The following is a 19,102-nucleotide window of genomic DNA, read 5'->3' as shown; positions in this document are numbered from 1 at the left end:
AAGCAAACAGTTATTTAATAATTTACAAGTTATAAACATAAAACTACAGGATTATCAATATTTGATAGTAATTTAATATTGATAATCGAAGGATATGTTTAACATCATGGGAAATGTTTTATAGAGCTCAGCTAGTGCCAGGGGTTTTCTTTTCTATTATCCAAAACTAAAGTAAATACTGTACATTTTTTGTTTCTGATATGATAAGGTCTGTTTGTGGGTAAAGTGCAATATCATTGTTCAAATAATTCTGTAATTTCTGACAAATTCTGCCTGGCAGCTAGTTCTGTCAGTTCTTATGTTGACTTCCATTGGAGCATGACCTGGCCGTTATTTAAATTCTAACCATGTTATCTTTCATTGGAGCACTCCTGGTAGTTCTGTTAATTCTGACCATGTTGACTTCCATTGGAACGCCCCTGGCAGGTCTGAAAATTTTGACCATGTTGCCTTCCATTGGAGCACTCCTGGTAGTTCTGTAAATTCTGACCATGTTGTCGTCCATTGGAGGACTCCTGGCCGTTCTGTAAATTCTGACCATGTTGTCTTCTATTGGAGGGCTCTTGGTAGTTCTGTAAATTCTGACCATGTTGTCTTCTATTGGAGGGCTCCTGGTAGTTCTGTAATTTCTGACCATGTTGTCTTCTATTGGAGGGCTCCTGGTAGTTCTGTAATTTCTGACCATGTTGTCTTCTATTGGAGGGCTCCTGGTAGTTCTGTAATTTCTGACCATGTTGTCTTCTATTGGAGGGCTCCTGGTAGTTCTGTAATTTCTGACCATGTTGTCTTCTATTGGAGGGCTCCTGGTAGTTCTGTAATTTCTGACCATGTTGTCTTCCATTGGAGCACTCCTGGTAGTTCTGTTAATTCTGACCATGTTGTCGTCCATTGGAGCACTCCTGGCCGTTCTGTAAATTCTGACCATGTTGTCTTCCATTGGAGGGCTCCTGGTAGTTCTGTAATTTCTGACCATGTTGTCTTCCAATAGAGCACCCCTGGCAGTTCTGTAAATTCTAACCATGTTGACTTTCAATAGAGCGGTCCCGGCAGTTCTGTATTTAATCGGACGATTCTGCTAACTGATCAAGCACTCTTAAAGTCTCCATACTGACTGACCGAACTAACTAAATATGGTAATGCAATAAATTGCCATTAGTACTTCCATGTCTGGAACATTGTAACATGATACTAAAGCCATTAGGTCAATCAAGGATCAAGTGTTACCATTTGTTTGTGTTTTTTGTCAGAGAGTTCTGGTTTACTAGCAATGTGTTATGCATTATTCAGATATAGTGATTATTACACTGTGATGATTTGGTCTGGGCATTAATTATTCATAAACTTTGTCTTGTTTTCGAGTTTTGTGCACGGTTTTGATAGCAATGAATACTGAAATAGTTTGTTAGATTTTGGTTTACTTAAACATAGTTGTGGTAATCATGATCTTGATATTTACAAAACTAAAGTATCTTAGTACTTGATATCTGTAAAGAAAGCAGTTGATTATTATCTGGAGGCAAGAAAGGTATTTGGTAGTGCCTTTGTCCTCTTAATTGGGGTTTTAGTGCAATGAGTCATAAATTACATGTGTTAAAACAAAATGCTACTTGTGCATTATGTTGTATAGTGCAGACAAAACACTGACAAGGTTATCTCCTTAAGTGACCTTGCCCTTTAAGGTACTTTAGTCAAGGGGGATAATCTGCATGTGGTGAAAATTATGCACTGTGTGTTTAAAGTCTAAATTTATGAACGCTGTTTGGTATAAAAGGCTTACAGTTGAACAATTGTGTACATCTAGACTGAACTGCATGGTTGATCTCTTACTGTGACCTTCACCTAACTTGAGGCTAGCATTTTGGGACATTTCTTATTTTCATCAGAGCATTCAAGCAAAAAACATGTACTGATAATATGCCCCCGAAGGTTTGCTTATTAAAATGGCACAGTCTGTCTTTCTGTCCTTTGTCTGTTTTTAGCTCTACTGGCCAAAGGCCATAAGAGCTTATGCGATGGTAATGTGTACGTAGTATGTCTGTGCGTCTGTAAACAATTGGTTGTGAACACGATACAGTCTTCATTTTTGATTGTATCTCGATGAAACTTGTACAGTATTTAGATATCCATTAGAGCTCGGTTCCTTTCGAAAACCAGCCAATATCCAACAGAGCTCGGTTCCTTTCGAAAACCAGCCAGATCCGCCCATGCATGCCTAGATTATGGCCCTTGATAGTATAAAAAAATGCTATTGTGTAAACACTAGCTTGTGAACACGATACAGGCTTCAGTTTTGATTGTATCTCGATGAAACTTGTACAGTATTTAGATATCCATTAGAGCTTGGTTCCTTTCGAAAACCAGCCAGATCTGCCCATGCATGCCTGGATTATGGGTCTTTTAAGTATAAAAAATGCTAATGTGTAAATACTAGCTTGTGAACACGACACAGTCACTCCCCCCGCGCCCGGATGTCCTTGACTTTGACCTTCTTATTTTTAAAGCTACAGAAATGAAATGTTGACCATTAGTACAGTTTTGAAAGCAAATATTTTTTACCCTCAGATTACCTTTACTTGGCACATATTAAAATAATTCATGCAACTAATCTGCTTACAACACTTCCTGTCCTCAGATGTTGAATGTGCAGCGTTTTCAGCTAACCCAAACACTAAAAGTGAACTATATATTTGTTGCCTATGACTTAAACGTACATGCTCTTGATTGAAAATGACCACAAGAGCCATGCCAGTAGAGCATAGGCCCTTTTGGGCCTCTTGTTTGTTGTGTTTGGGCTGTAAGTTTTTCGGGGATGGTGTGATTTTCATATACACTTGCAATTAGATGATAATCACATAAAGGTCATGTGTGGCACACAACACCCACATCCCCACCAAGGTCAAGGTCACAATAAGAGATTAATCATTATAGAATGCTGCATATCTGCACATAGAGAATAGATACGATAGAGATGTGGCCAGGCTGTAAGTTTGTCATACGAGGGGGGATTTTGAAATAACATGACACTGTTGTTCGATGCATAAAGATTTGTCAGATGCAAGTCCTTAATTGCTCCCCCACACTTGCAGTCAACAATAGCAGAGTTCTGCATATATGCTTATATTTCATGTTAGCTCTTCCTGAATGTAGCTATATTCCATAAAACTGTCTGGCACTTTCAGGGTACTTTTGTTACTTACACTGGGACAGCTCTAGTGTTAGGCTTTCAAAATAAAGATATGTTTACGTAATACCATCATTATGATTGGATTTTTAGCAGAAATATATAACAATTAAAAATTTCTCCACAAGTAACCCAAGACATGTAATATTTATTTTTGTTTCTGATTTATTATGGAAAACTGGGAAATCATTCATATATGGGCTTGAAATGTCGTGATTTTTCAAAATACTTTTTCATGGGTACTTAAATTCGTGTATTATAATTGTTGACTTTAATTTATTGTCATTGAAGTTAGAAATATATATACTGGTAATATAAACAATGATTAGGTACTTAAAAGTTGTATATCGCGACCATGTATATCCTATTCATGTGTATCGATACATGCATACCATTTTATATCTATAGACAGTATTAAATGTCAAAATTTATTTGGGATCTTGAATTCAGGGATAAGCCATACCCCATGAAGTCCATGAAAATTAATGCCCATCCAATAATTATGATTTCACAGTACATATTCATTTTTAACCTTTCCTAGAAAAATGGCTTAGAATAAACAACAAACTATATTTTCAGTATTGGGGCCTTGTCACTATTATTAAATATTTACAGAAAAAAATGAGTTCAGCTAGGTCGGAATTGTTTAACAGTGTCTGTGACCTGCTTGTCAATTGTTATGAAACTGTTGCCTGTTACGAACCATTACACAATAAATTTGGTTTGACGTCTTTATGGTTAATTACAAAAGGTTCTTAAAATATTTATTCAAAATTGATCAATGTTCAGGCGTTTTGAGTTAATAATAATGGATTTAAATTGTTTCATGCATATTTGAGTAATTTTAAAATGGTTTTATTTCATAATGCTCTCATAGGAGTCGCAGCATTTTGTTCTGTGTTGGAAATGGTCCAATGTGTCTTCTGTAATGAAGCCAATTATAATGTGCGGAAAATCAACGTAACAGAGAGTATATCATCAGGTATATTTTTCCTTTTCAGAGGTTATTAGGAGTAAAAATTCAAAAATCAGGGAAAGTAGTTCCACATTTTATGGAGAATGTGTTGTGCTAAATGTAACAAAAAAAGGTCTGGACAAAAATAAAAATCTGATCATCTAGAACTTGTAAAACTTTCTAGAGCTTAATTGTTGAAAATGTAAAAATCTGGATTTTCATTAAAAGTGTTGTCAGGGTTGTAGGATTTAGCTACTCCATCACATTTTTGTAGTTTTCTATTGACTTGAGGTTGCCTAATGTAACTAATTTGAGAACTTTATTTGATATGCCTTGTGCACAAGGCTTGATTTTGTGAACGTTGTGGTGCCATTTAATTAAAACTAAAAAAATACTTTGATCACAACTAAACACACAACTTGACATATTCACATGAAACATATACTCACAATATACACATGTTTAGCCTCTAGCTAAATCACAATCAAGTTATGCCCCTTTTTAACTACATAAATATAGGAGTTGGCATCATCTTGTCCAGGAGCTGTTTTAATGCATTAATGCTGTCCCGTAATACTTTTGTAAACATAGGAATTCAACTTTTAACTGTCCATTGGTCAACTGTTGGAGAAATGATACAAAATTTAGATTGTCTTTTTTTCTATAAATGAAGTATAAAATCTGCGAATCCAACATTATTTTTTATATAAAATAAGGATGAGAATCTAAAGATATATTTCCTCGGGCCTTTAATAATATAGGGAACCATATTGCCTGATTCCCAGGGGTGACCAGATCTCTTCCACAGTGATTCATCATCCCCCAGGCAACCAGAAGATCTTACCGAGAGCCACCTTTATCATGGAAAATGGCTGTGATTTCATCTAGCTACCAACTTAATGTGACCAGCTACTAAATAATAGATGAAATTCATAGTGAAGCTGGCTGTTTTGTGTGCTGTAAGCTTGTAAGTTATTGCCATTTTTATCATGCTATCTTTGTCTGCTTGTCTTAAGGAATCTTGATTAGCCTTTTTGAGGAGAAGATGCTATAATAGGGTTATTAGTACTGCCTGCGTTTTGATCTGGGAGGTTGTATTTGACTCGAGTGGATTTTTGCAGATTCGGATTGGATTTCGTGAGGCGCAAGCTGAGAGAAATCAAAATCTGCAAAAATCCATGAGAGTCGAATATGACATTCCGGATCAAAACGGCAGTACTAATTACCCTTTTATTATATACATTCTGGTTAGATCACTTAAAAGCAACATGTTTTCTTTATAAATGTCATTTTAACGACACACTATTTTGTTTTATGATGTCATTTTAACATCGCGCAATGATACTTGTTATGTTAGTCGTTTAGAGTTCTTTTAGCATTTGACACTTTGGGATCAGTGATGTTAATTTTTAAATGATCATTGTTATTATATGTGTTAAAATTCCAATTAATTATTATCTTTTCTTTAGCATGAATATCTTACATTCAAATATAAATTATATTTCTATTATATTTCATAGGAATTGCGTTTACTTTAGCATATGCATTAATTTTACACTCAGACATTACACTCAAGACAAGAATTAATGCCACAAGCATACACAGATTTTACACTCAGATATTACACTCAGACATAATAAATACACTCAGACAAAAAAAATGACAATAGCATACACATTTTACACTCAGATATAACACTCAAACTTTACACTCAGACATTACACTCAGACAAGAATAATGCCATGAGCATATATACACATTTTACACTCAGACATTACACTCAGACAAGAATAATGCCATGAGCATATATACACATTTTACACTCAGACATTACACTCAGACAAGAATAATTACATTAGCATACACGTCTTACACTCAGATATAACACTTAGACATTACACTCAGACAGGAATAATTACATAAGCAGACACAATTTACACTCAGATATAACACTTAGACATTACACTCAGACAGGAATAATTACATAAGCAGACACAATTTACACTCAGATATAACACTTAGACATTACACCCAAACAAGAATAATAACATTAGCATAAATTATATTGTACCGTATTTTCTCGACTATAAGACTGGGAAATTGGGTCCCGATTTTTACCCCCAAAGTAGGGGACCCGTCTTATAAGCGAGTCGATAAAATATTAAAAAAAAATTCAAGTCAAAATCAGTTAAATTTTACAAAGGGTATTCGTCTATCCAGTCTATTGTCTGCTGATATAAGTATGGGGCAATTAAGTAAACAACAACACGAAATCTCTTCACCGCGCGTGCTCTGACGTCACACAGTGTACCGTTATATCTGCATTTTTTTTTCATGGCGCGTGTCAGTATAATTAGTTTGACAGATATATCAAATCAATAAATTGGAATCTTAATATGATGTAGGTACCTAACTGTCAATTTGATTAAGCAAACAAATGACAATGCGAATATGAATCCTTTATGTTCGTCGCCAATCAAGGGACAATATTGCCTAAAGCATTATTGCTAAACAAACACCTATTCATGCCTCGGCTTTTCGCAGTTATGTTATTGAAGCCATTTATTTTGCTGAAGAACTTCATTGGTGTCTTCAATTAAAAAATAAACTAAAACAAACATATGTTGTTATTGATTAATTTTTACAATTTCGATAAGTAACGACCTGTCCTGTAAACTTATGTACTCATTTTTAACCTACCTCCAAATAGAGAGCTCACAGTTGACCGCCATTTTCTTTGAGTAAAACAAAAACAGTTACCGCGAAAGTTGATAATTGTCCGTTGAGCTTGAACATTTTTACACATTAGGAAGAATTTTAGCATTTTAGATTTGCTTAAAAATTGACCCCGTCTTATAAGCAAGTCGAAACAAAAAGCACCAGATTTCATGGGCAAAGTTAGGGGGCCGTCTTATAAGCGAATCGCCTTATAGTCGAGAAAATACGGTACACATTTTACACTCAGATATAATACTCGGACATTACACTCAGGCAGGAATAATTACACATATTACACTCAGATATATTGATAACACTTGGGCATTACACTCAGACAGGGATAATGACACTAGCATACACATTTTATACTAAGATATTTATTATATTGTTTACATTAGCAAATTATGCATTTAACACTGACAGATAGGAATGGTGTTTATTTCAGCAGAATCATTTAACGCCCAGATATAAAACTCTGAGATAGGAATAATGCTGTCTCCAGCGCAAGCATTTAACTCTCATAATATTTAATTGAAATTGTTAAAGGAAATTGAGTTTTAAAAAAGCAATTTAATGTAATCAGTTTAATTTGAGAATAACCAACTGCACAGAATTTGCAGATATTTTGGAAGCTTAAGGCCTTAAAAATGGGGCGGCAGCTGCTTCCCCTGCCCAGCAGCCCCTTTGAGAGCAGCCCCAGCTCCAGGGCCGCCCCAGTTTCAGTGCCTCTATCTACTGAGTAAGATATGAGGAAAATATTACAGATTTTGAAGGTTTATTTCCTTTTTCATTATTTATGTGTCCTCTTTAATGGATAAGGATTACAGGGTTAAATGAACATAATTATGCAGGGCCTATTTCTTTCATAGGATCAATATTATATAGAAGGAAGATGATCTCAAAACACTGTAATCTTATATTTGTGAATATAAGGATTGTTTATGATAATTTACTATTATATGGAGATTATACATAATGCAACCAAGTTTTCAGTATAAAGTTTCTTGTCAGACGATGAAGATGTTAAGGCCAAAATACATTTATTGCTCGATTTTCATTCAAGATTTTTAAATGGGGACGGGGGTTGACTTCTTCTTTTTTTTAAGATGACTGTTTCACCATCGAATATGTGTTCATGCATACTCTTTCTTATTGCATAAGGGACCATATACATTTATTTCATGATGATCCTTGAACATGATATATTTCTCAAACACAGTAGTTATGATAAAAGACGTTCCCGGACAGTATCAGATCCATACGCAAATTCAGCTAGCTAAATCGACTCAAGTTCAACATTTTTATTTGAGTCATAAAATTTTAGGGGCGGGGAGAAAACAGGGAACCAGCGGGGATGAAAATCTCGCAATTCATTTTTATTCGCCTTACATGTTAGAATGTGTCCAGACAATATAAGCTTCAGTTTGACAAGTAATATCATCATTTGTGAATTATAGTGTTTCATTTTGCTATCAGAAATGAGATCGTATGCTTATCCAAGCTGAGATGAAGACACTCAACTTGCATTCATGACTTATGCAAGAATGCTCAAATTACATGGGCTATATCACTTTGAAATTATTATTAACATCATACATAAATAATGCGCAATTGTTTTAAGGAAGATATCAACAATTTCAAATTTTAATGACAAAGCTGATGTTTTAATGTCATCATCTCCTTATCAGAGCGGCAATAAAACTCGCACATTTTGTCAAACAAACTTTAAGCTGTAACTTAACCCAACAAAAGGAAGCTGTGAATAGTATAAACAAGATGGCATGAGTGACAAACAGGGCGGACTGCGTTACACATTTTTGCATGTCCTCCCTTCTTTGCATTTAGATGTTTCCTGTTGTGAAAGATTTTTGACACTTTATAGCTGCCTGGTACTGCTATTTGCAAATAAACATGCCTGTCAATCAGTTAAACAAAGCACAATCGTAGTGCCATTTTGCACAGCAGAGACAGTAAATTTGTGTGCCTAAATGGCTGCTTTGAACCATCGGTTACAACTCTTCAATGAGTTTCTCTTTTTTAAGTGTAATTTACAGCTACAATTTCATAGGTCGGTAGAAGTAAAATCGATGCAAAATGTACATGTATAACTGCTTTGTGGGGCTATTTAAGGCATCCTCTCCAGTAACTAGTTAGTTCCACGTGATGTGTTAAATCAAACAATTAAACAAATTATTGCACATGTTTAATTTATTAGATGTCACACTTGATTTGAAATCAAATAAAGTTGGTGAATTGGACAGAGTTACTCTTATGATCACAGGGACGTACCTGAAGTATTTTGAAATGTACGCCCGAACACTTGAGAGCGGTGAAAAAAAGTAAAGTTATTTCTATATTGTGGTCCCAATATGAAATATGGGGTTGGAGCGGGACCGATATCCCCTGACGTGGGACTTTTTACTGGCCATTTCACGGGAACCTTAATACATTTGTACACCTGGGCATACTGGAGTATGCCTAGGTACGCCCCTGGATCATTCAAATTGCTTCAAAATGGTAAAAGTTCATTAGCAAACAATATATTATTTTCCTAGCAAACACAAAGGGTTAACTTAAAAAATGCAAGCAAGTTTCAGGTTTTGCGAGTTGAAAATTTAAGTACTCGCAAAAATTTGCAAGTATCAAAAAAAGTTAAATTCGAGCCCTGATGCATATTGTATTTAACTCATTTGACTTGAATGATCAAAACCAGAAAATGCATTTGATAAAATAATAGCGCTTGACTATTCAAAGAATAAGGAGGCTACTACTACTGGTTAAAGTGAAGGTTACTGTTTCTTAAAAAGGAAAAACATTTGTATTTGCATGAATCTTACAACAAAGGCTGGAGGCTGTCAATTATTGAAAACCTGGTTTCGTCACATTGCGGCATTTGTTTACTTTTTAATTTGTTCTTTTTGGTGCTTTTGATAGGCACATATTGTATCATTATTGTTTCCATTTCTAAGATAAAGCAGCGTAAAGTCAAGTGCGCTGTCCTACCACAGCTCTTGTTGTTTTTATCATTGAACTCAAATGATAATCAAATGATGACATCTTGATAATGCATTAAGAAAAACAAATATCTAGGGTACGTGACCTGATACACCATAGTATGTTCTTAAAAACAAGCATATATTATTAAATGCATATTCAAGGTATTTTTGTGCTCTTGGACTTGAACATACGTAAGGCCTAACCAGACTCAAAATCCTTAAAAAAAAATACAGCTCATTTCACTCTATATATTGTGCTGTAGTTTAAGGTGTTATACATTTTTCACTCTCCCCTCCCACTCCACTTCTTTATGATATGTGTAGGGTGTGTTGTTTAGGTATATATGGTAGTAAATGTAATGAAGGATGGAAATAAAAGTAATATTGATCCCATAAACATTTCAATATGACAGTGAATTAATAAAGAAGTAGTACGTTGTTGTTTTTTCAGTTGTTTATTGTCAAGATCAGTAACCTGGCAACAATGCTGTCAGTAAAACTAAAATTTATAAAGTAACCATCAACCAAAATCACAACATTATTACTTATATCTCATGAAGTGTTCAGCTTATATATTGTACATCGTGATGATGAATGGAATGCCTTAAATGCCATGCATACCATACTGATGGATGGAATGCCTTAAATGCCTTTGGGACCTTGCTGATGGATGGAATGCCATGGGTACCTTGCTGGGGTATGGAATGCCTGGGGTACCTTGCTGATGGATGGAATGCCATGGGTACCTTGCTGAGGTATGGAATGCCTTAAATGCCTTGGGTACCTTTCTGATGGCTGGGCTGCCTAAAATGCCATGGGGACCTTGCTGATGGATGGAATGCCTTAAATGCCATGGGGACCTTGCTGATGGATGAAATGCCATGGGTACCTTGCTGAGGTATGGAATGCCTGGGGTACCTTGCTGATGGATGGAATGCCATGGGTACCTTGCTGATGGATGGAATGCCTGGTGTACCTTGCTGATGGAGGGAATGCCATGGGTACCTTGCTGATGGCTGGGTTGCCTAAAATGCCATGGGTAACTTCTGATAGCTTGGTTGCTTAAAATGCCATGGGTACCTTGCTGATGGATGGAATGCCTGAAATGCCATGGGTATCATGCTGATAGATGGAATGCCTGAAATGCCATGTGTACCTTGCTAATAGATGGAATACCTGAAATGCCATGGGTACTTTGCTGATGGATGGAGTGTCTCAAATGCCATGGGTACCGTGCTGATGGATGGAATGCCAGAAATACCATGGGAACCTTGCTGATGGATGGAATGCCAGAAATGCCATGGTACCTTGCTGATGGATGGGATGCCTAACATGCCATGGGTACCTTGCTTATGGGTGGAATGTCTAAAGGGTCATGTACACTTTGCTGGTGGATGGAATGGCTTAAATGTCATGGGTACCTTGCTGATGGATTGAATGCCCTGGGTGCCTAGTGCTTATGGGTGGATGCCTGAAATGCCATGCATACCTTGCTGATGGATGGAATGCCCTAAATGTCATGGGTACCTTGCTGATGGATGGATTGCCTAAAATGCTATGGGTACCTTGCTGATGGATGGAATGCCTAAAATGCCATAGGTACCTCGCTGATAGATGAAATGCCATGGGTACGTTGCTGAAAGATTGAATGCCTGAAATGCCATGGGTACCTTGCTGATGGATGGAATGCCTGAACTGCCATGGATACCTTGCTGATGGATGGAATGCCTGAACTGCCATGGGTACCTTGCTGATGGTTGGAATGCCTGAAATGCCATGGGTACCTTGCTGATGGATTGCCTAAAATGCCATGGGTACCTTGCTGATGGATGGAATGCCTTAAATGCCATAGGTACCTTGCTGATGGATGGAATGCCTGAAATGCCATGGATACCTTGCTGATGGATTGCCTAAAATGCCATGGACACCTTGCTGATGGATGGAATGCCTTAAATGCCATGGGTACCTTGCTGATGGATGGAATGCCTTAAATGCCTTGCTGGTAATTCAGTTCTTGAACTATGACAATTAAAATGGCTTTTTCCGCCTTCTATGCCAGGAGGAAATTGCTGAAACTTGCCATTTGACAGTTTTAAAGCTGGGAGTGTTGACTTTCATTGGCTGCTTACCATGAAAACACTAAGTTCCTGAAATTTAATGGCGGTGTATGGAAACCAACATATGTCTTATTTGTCATTAATGCTTGTTTCTTTTGTGGGAGACTTTTTATAGTGGAGGAATATAAGACATCACAGGAGCAACTTCACATTAATTCAATGTAAAAGGGGGCATTATAAAACATCACAGGAGCAACTGCACATTCAATGTTAAAGGCAGCATTAAAATTTATTGTAAGAGGAGGTGTTAAAATACGCATAAGACATCACATGGGCAGCTTCACAATTCAATGTTAGAGGGAGCATGATAAGACATCACATGGGCAGCTTCACAATTCAATGTAAGAGGGAGCATGATAAGACATCACAGTAGTGACTTCACAATTCATTGTAAGAAGTAGCATTTTAAGCTTGGGGCATTTTCATAAGTATTGCAAAGAGATTTTGTCTCCTGTGTGAGAAACATAAATCATATTCTTAATTTTGTCCAAGGTTGATTGTTAAGTCAGCCGAGTGCTGATAAGAATCACTCTCCAGGGTAGAAACCAGTTCTGGTGTCCTTCTCTGAGAGGTCAACAGACTGTACCCCTTCTGGGAATAGAACCCTATACCACTTAACTACTGATATCTCCTCTTACTGCACAATAATATTTGGTACCTGTTAGTAGTAGTTACATAACACTTTGTTTAGAGGGGGTGCAGCCATGTGTCCCCCCTTCTGGGTCCTCTAGTGCACAGGTCCTTCTTGCCTCAAGTCCAAGCTGAGATGGAACAGTGAGTCTCAAGAAGACACTATATATGCTTCAGATAATAGAGGGAATTAGAAACAGTTAATAACTGTATAAATGTCACTGTAGACTTTTTCCTGTCTAAAAGTGTATCAGTTTTAATCTCTAGTTTTGTTGATTGAAAATAACTACAATGTAATTACCACATTCAGAAGTCATACAATACGGTTGAGATTTTTTATTGCCTTAAGTAGTGAATGCAAATGACAAATAAGCGTGTCTACAAGAAAATGGTTTAATTTAGTGATGCAGTTAACTCTATCATTTTAATCATCGTTTCATTAATTACATCTATAATTGTATATGCCTCATGTATCGTTACATTTATCATGCAGGTGTGGTATTTCAATTGTGGGGCTATTCTTGCAAGTAGAAATGTTCATTTTCTTAAGGCCATTTTCAAAATGATTAACACCCATTTTAGGGTTACATACACCAAATGGTGATTCATATTGACACTTAAAGAGTCATTTAGGCTTCATGTAGAACCATTGACAGTTGTACCGATTTGCACTTATTGGCAGTTTCATGTTCACCCATTTATCTTTGATGCTTTATGTAGGAACATTGGCACTTTTCTAGTTACACCAGTTGGCAGTTTCATGTTCACCCATGTATCTTTGATGCTTTATGTAGGAACATTGACAGTTTTCTAGTTACACCAGTTGGCAGTTTCATGTTCACCCATGTATCTTTGATGCTTTATGTAGGAACATTGGCACTTTTCTAGTTACACCAGTTGGCAGTTTCATGTTCACCCATGTATCTCTGATGCTTCATGTAGGAACATTGACAGTTTTCTAGTTACACCAGTTGGCAGTTTCATCTTCACCCATGTATCTTTTATGCTTTATGTAGGAACATGGGCACTTTTCTAGTTACACCAGTTGGCAGTTTCATGTTCACCCATGTATCTTTGATGCTTTATGTAGGAACATTGGCAGTTTTCTAGTTACACCAGTTGGCAGTTTCATGTTCACCCATGTATCTCTGATGCTTCATGTAGGAACATTGACAGTTTTCTAGTTACACCAGTTGGCAGTTTCATGTTCACCCATGTATCTTTGATGCTTTATGTAGGAACATTGACAGTTTTCTAGTTACACCAGTTGGCAGTTTCATGTCCACCCATGTATCTTTGATGCTTTATGTAGGAACATGGGCAGTTTTCTAGTTACACCAGTTGGCAGTTTCATCTTCACCCATGTATCTTTGATGCTTTATGTAGGAACATTGGCACTTTTCTAGTTACACCAGTTGGCAGTTTCATGTTCACCCATGTATCTTTGATGCTTTATGTAGGAACATTGACAGTTTTCTAGTTACACCAGTTGGCAGTTTCATGTTCACCCATGTATCTTTGATGCTTTATGTAGGAACATTGGCACTTTTCTAGTTACACCAGTTGGCAGTTTCATGTTCACCCATGTATCTCTGATGCTTCATGTAGGAACATTGACAGTTTTCTAGTTACACCAGTTGGCAGTTTCATCTTCACCCATGTATCTTTTATGCTTTATGTAGGAACATGGGCACTTTTCTAGTTACACCAGTTGGCAGTTTCATGTTCACCCATGTATCTTTGATGCTTTATGTAGGAACATTGGCAGTTTTCTAGTTACACCAGTTGGCAGTTTCATGTTCACCCATGTATCTCTGATGCTTTATGTAGGAACATTGACAGTTTTCTAGTTACACCAGTTGGCAGTTTCATGTCCACCCATGTATCTTTGATGCTTTATGTAGGAACATGGGCAGTTTTCTAGTTACACCAGTTGGCAGTTTCATGTTCACCCATGTATCTTTGATGCTTTATGTAGGAACATGGGCACTTTTCTAGTTACACCAGTTGGCAGTTTCATGTCCACCCATGTATCTTTGATGCTTTATGTAGGAACATGGGTAGTTTTCTAGTTACACCAGTTGGCAGTCAGGGGCGTACCTAGGTCAAAATCTAGGATACGCACAGTCTAGGGGGGTCCGGGGGCATGCCCCCCCCCCCCCCCCCCGGAAAATTTTGAAATCCAACATCGCATTTGGTGCTATCTAGGGGCGTTTTGGCACGTATAAAAGCATACAAATAGATGAATATTTATCTTAAGTAACATTGTTAGTCCCGATATTTTTTTATTATTTTTTTCCAAAAATCAATACTTGTATTTGATTTAAATAAACAAAAAGATCTGGGGTGATGGGTGGGGTCTCTATTTAACATCCAATCCGCTGAATAATTGAGATATTACGTTGACCAGAAAGGCTTGCGCACCTGGGAGCAGGATTTTTCAACCCCTTCTCAAAACGAAGACTTTTCAACCCCTATTTTAAAGACTTTTCAATCCCTAGCTGTTTGGACTTTTCAACCCTTAAATCAAAGACTTTTCAACTCCTAGTTGAAATATTTTGATAGCCATATTGAAGGCTTTTCAACCCCTATATCAAAGACTTTTCAACCCCTATTATTTTTGTCAGCCAGGTGTTGTCTTTTCATTGTTTTTGCAAGAAACTTAACCAATTGTTATTGAAATACAATTAGAGATTTGTTTGGCTTATTTGTTACACTTTTCTCCAAAGTATTGGATGAAATTTACAAAGGCTTTGCCTTGATTTACTAAGCACTTGATGGTTAGTTTTTTTTTCAAAATAATATTCCGAACATTAACAATGGTACGGTAAAGTAAGATTTTGGTGCCTGGTTACTCCGAACATGCAATTGTTGTATTATTCTGAAGGATATTACATATCACAGCGAATTCACATATATTATGTACAATGTTATTACCATAATTGTGTTCTTTAAATAACAAATTTGAATAATTGCAAAAGAAAATGAATGCAAAGAATCACTACAACTAATAACTAATAAAAGAACATCTACTTTTTGTGCCTGTAGAATGCCAATAAAAACCTGAACTTGAACATTTATAAAACTTTCATTGCTTTTAAAAAAGGTCAACAGTGGAAAGTTTTTTTGTAGTACCAGATTGCTATTTCAGTACAGTTTGATTTTAATTCTTGATAATGTATTATCTAAAAATTCAGAGTTTGCGGGTATAAATAAATAAAATATATTTTTTGTTTGATTTTAAATCCTGAAAATTATACACAAATTTTTTCAAGCTGGCCATAGTTTGGAATGATGGCCATGATATTAGAACCTTAGTTAACTGCCACTTTCAAGTTACTATAACCTCAATTAAAGGTGTTATGAAGCCCCTTAATCCCTTAGGAATTTATGACAATGTCACACGTGTTGCCCATTAATGAATGTGCAACCTTCATTCCATTCTTTAATTGCATATATGAAAAGAAAATACAATGCTTATAGCATTTTTTTACATATATACCACTTTATAATAGAATGTCCTTATTTTTTTAAACTGAGAAATAAAAAACGTTCATAAAATCTTATGTTACATTTATGTAATTTGAAAGCATTTGGAACTCAATCTATAATACATTTATAACATCTTTGAACTCAATGTATACTTTTGTATTTCTTAAACATTGTCTGCTAAATCATGATATTTTGAAATATTATGAAGAATTTTATTTAAAGTTCAACTCATTTTATTGTCTTTTTTATTGATGACAAAATGCTTTAAAAAAGTGTTTAAAAAAACTAAAAGAAAAACAAACAAACGCTGTTTCAATTAATTGATGGAGCAGTACCATGCACATAATATATTGTGTGAGGATTTCCTCAGGGAGATAAGGAAGATTTATGGTTAAATGACTAAATAGCTAAATGGACAGTCGAGCATTTTTTTTACTTATTTAAATGTAAATATTTAATGAATTATTGTATTATCATGTGTTTTAAGTATGTATATTTTGTATGTATTACATATTTTTTGTTTGTTATATTTTTAGTCTTAATATATTCTTGATTTTTAAAAGAAATTTCATAATAAATTGTTTACTGTTGTAGTTATTTTCTTAAAAAGGTGAGAAATTAAGGGGTTGAAAAGTCTTCGTTTATTAGGGGTTGAAAAGTTTTTGTTTAAGGTGGGGTTGAAAAGGCTTAGCACTTTTAGGGGTTGAAATGACAAAGGGGGTGAAAAGTCTTTGATTTCACAAATGACAAAGGGGTTGAAAAGTCTTGGGGTTGAAAAGTCTGACAGCCGCGCACCTCACCGGTATATTTAATCACATGCGGAGTCTGAAACTGTCTCCATGCTATGCTTAACAGCATCTAGATAAGTTAATAAAATATTGTAACTTAACACAAATAGATCTATACTTAATTATTTTGCTTTTAAAATGTATGGGAAAATATCTGTTCTTTCACGGCACTAAAATGATGATAACAATCAGAATATCATCTAACTTGTATTCATGCACACCTGACGATTTGTAAACATGATAATTAAACGCACCTGTTAATGTGCTTTGCTGTGGCGTTTACATGAAATTTATCACTCAGGTATACAACTATCGTAATCGGATCAGTTATTTCTTACTTTTCTCACGGTGGAGAACCCACGTGACTTATTCGGTAAAGTGCACGGCAACAAATGTCAACAAGTCTCGATTCAGGTAAGGTTTTTAAAGATAACTTTCTTAATATTTGGAGAATTTTTGTGAAATAAAGACCATAAACCCCGCATTTAAGAGCTAGATCCACGGTAATAAAGAACTTTCTGTTCAGTCATTTTTAAAAGTCCCGCCTTGTAAACATCATTCGGATCATTTACCAGGAGGTCAACTGGATCCACACCGATTTGGCAGGTTATGGGAAAATAACGCGTGTATAACTTAAGTTGAGATCTACATCGTGATCACCTTTTTTGCGGAATTTAGGTATTACACTATAAAAACCAACAAACGATAAAATTCTGACGTAATGATTTCTTATACCCCCCCCCAGCCTTTACTTTTTATTGCATTTTTGGAACTTTTATTTTTTCGCTTTTTTCTGACGAAGTGTACGCATTGGCGTACTGGCGTATGCCTGGGTACGCGCCTGGCAGTTTCATCTTCACCCATGTATCTTTGATGCTTTATGTAGGAACATGGGTAGTTTTCTAGTTACACCAGTTGGCAGTTTCATGTTCACCCATGTATCTTTGATGCTTTATGTAGGAACATGGGTAGTTTTCTAGTTACACCAGTTGGCAGTTTCATGTTCACCCATGTATCTTTGATGCTTTATGTAGGAACATGGGTAGTTTTCTAGTTACACCAGTTGGCAGTTTCATGTTCACCCATGTATCTTTGATGCTTTATGTAGGAACATGGGTAGTTTTCTAGTTACACCAGTTGGCAGTTTCATCTTCACCCATGTATCTTTGATGCTTTATCTCGGAACATTGGCAGTTTTCTAGTTACACTGATTGACAGTTTCCTGTCCAACAATGTTTCTTTAATGCTAAATATGTTGGAACATTGGCAGTTTTCTAGTTACACTAATTGACAGTTTCCTGTCCAACAATGTTTCTTTGATGCTTTATGTTGGAACATTGGCAGTTTTCTAGTTACACTAATTGACAGTTTCCTGTCCAACAATGTTTCTTTGATGCTTTATGTTAGAACATTGGCAGTTTTCTAGTTACACTAATTGACAGTTTCCTGTCCAACAATGTTTCTTTGATGCTTTATGTTGGAACATTGGCAGTTTTCTAGTTACACTAATTGATAGTTTCCTGTCCAACAATGTTTCTTTGATGCTTTATGTAGGAACATTGGCATTTTTATTTTTCTAGTTAACACTAGTTGACAGTTTCCTGTCCAACAATGTTTCTTTGATGCTTTATGTTGGAACATGGGCAGCTTTCCAATTACACCAGTTGGCAGTTTCCTGTTCACCAATGTATCTTTGATGCTTTATGTTGGAACATTGGCATTTTTCTAGCTACATCAGTTGGCAGTTTCATGTTCACCCATGTATCTTTGGTGCTTTATGTAGGAACATTGGCAGTTTTCTAGTTACACCAGGTGACAGTTTCATGTTCACCCATGTATCTTTGATGCTTTATGTTGGAACATTGGCAGTTTTCTAGTTACACCAGGTGACAGTTTCATGTTCACCCATGTATCTTTGATGCTTTATGTTGGAACATGGGCAGTTTTCTAGTTACACCAGGTGACAGTTTCATGTTCACCCATGTATCTTTGATGCTCTATGTTGGAACATGGGCAGCTTTCTAGTTACACCAGGTGACAGTGTCATGTTCACCCATGTATCGTTGATGCTTTATGTTGGAACATTGGCAGTTTTCTGTTATCATTTGTGGAGTTGTGAGACTAACCAGGCTGCAACCTGACCTAGGTCTGCAGTGTTTTATCATTTGATGGCTTTCTGTAAAAAAATCATGTTGAAATTGTACATCACAATAAATAATGAATGT

General features: G+C 36.1%; 1 protein-coding gene and 1 pseudogene across 1 annotated transcript in view; one reads left to right on the top strand and one right to left on the bottom strand.

The window, feature by feature from the left end:
* The window catches only part of LOC128227740 (uncharacterized), a 36,861-nt gene extending 35,840 nt beyond the window's left edge, over positions 1-1,021 (bottom strand). Inside the window, exon 1 of the mRNA XM_052938552.1 lies at positions 347-1,021. Within this exon, the coding sequence (XP_052794512.1) occupies positions 347-1,021 (675 nt within the window). The remainder of the gene's footprint in view (positions 1-346) is intronic.
* Positions 1-19,102, top strand: part of LOC128229895 (zinc finger CCCH domain-containing protein 10-like) — a 181,524-nt pseudogene that overhangs the window by 133,485 nt on the left and 28,937 nt on the right.

This window comes from Mya arenaria, chromosome 1 (assembly GCF_026914265.1).
Source record: "Mya arenaria isolate MELC-2E11 chromosome 1, ASM2691426v1".
NCBI classification, from domain to species: Eukaryota; Metazoa; Mollusca; class Bivalvia; order Myida; family Myidae; genus Mya; species Mya arenaria.
This window is presented reverse-complemented; position numbering and strand designations above follow the sequence as displayed.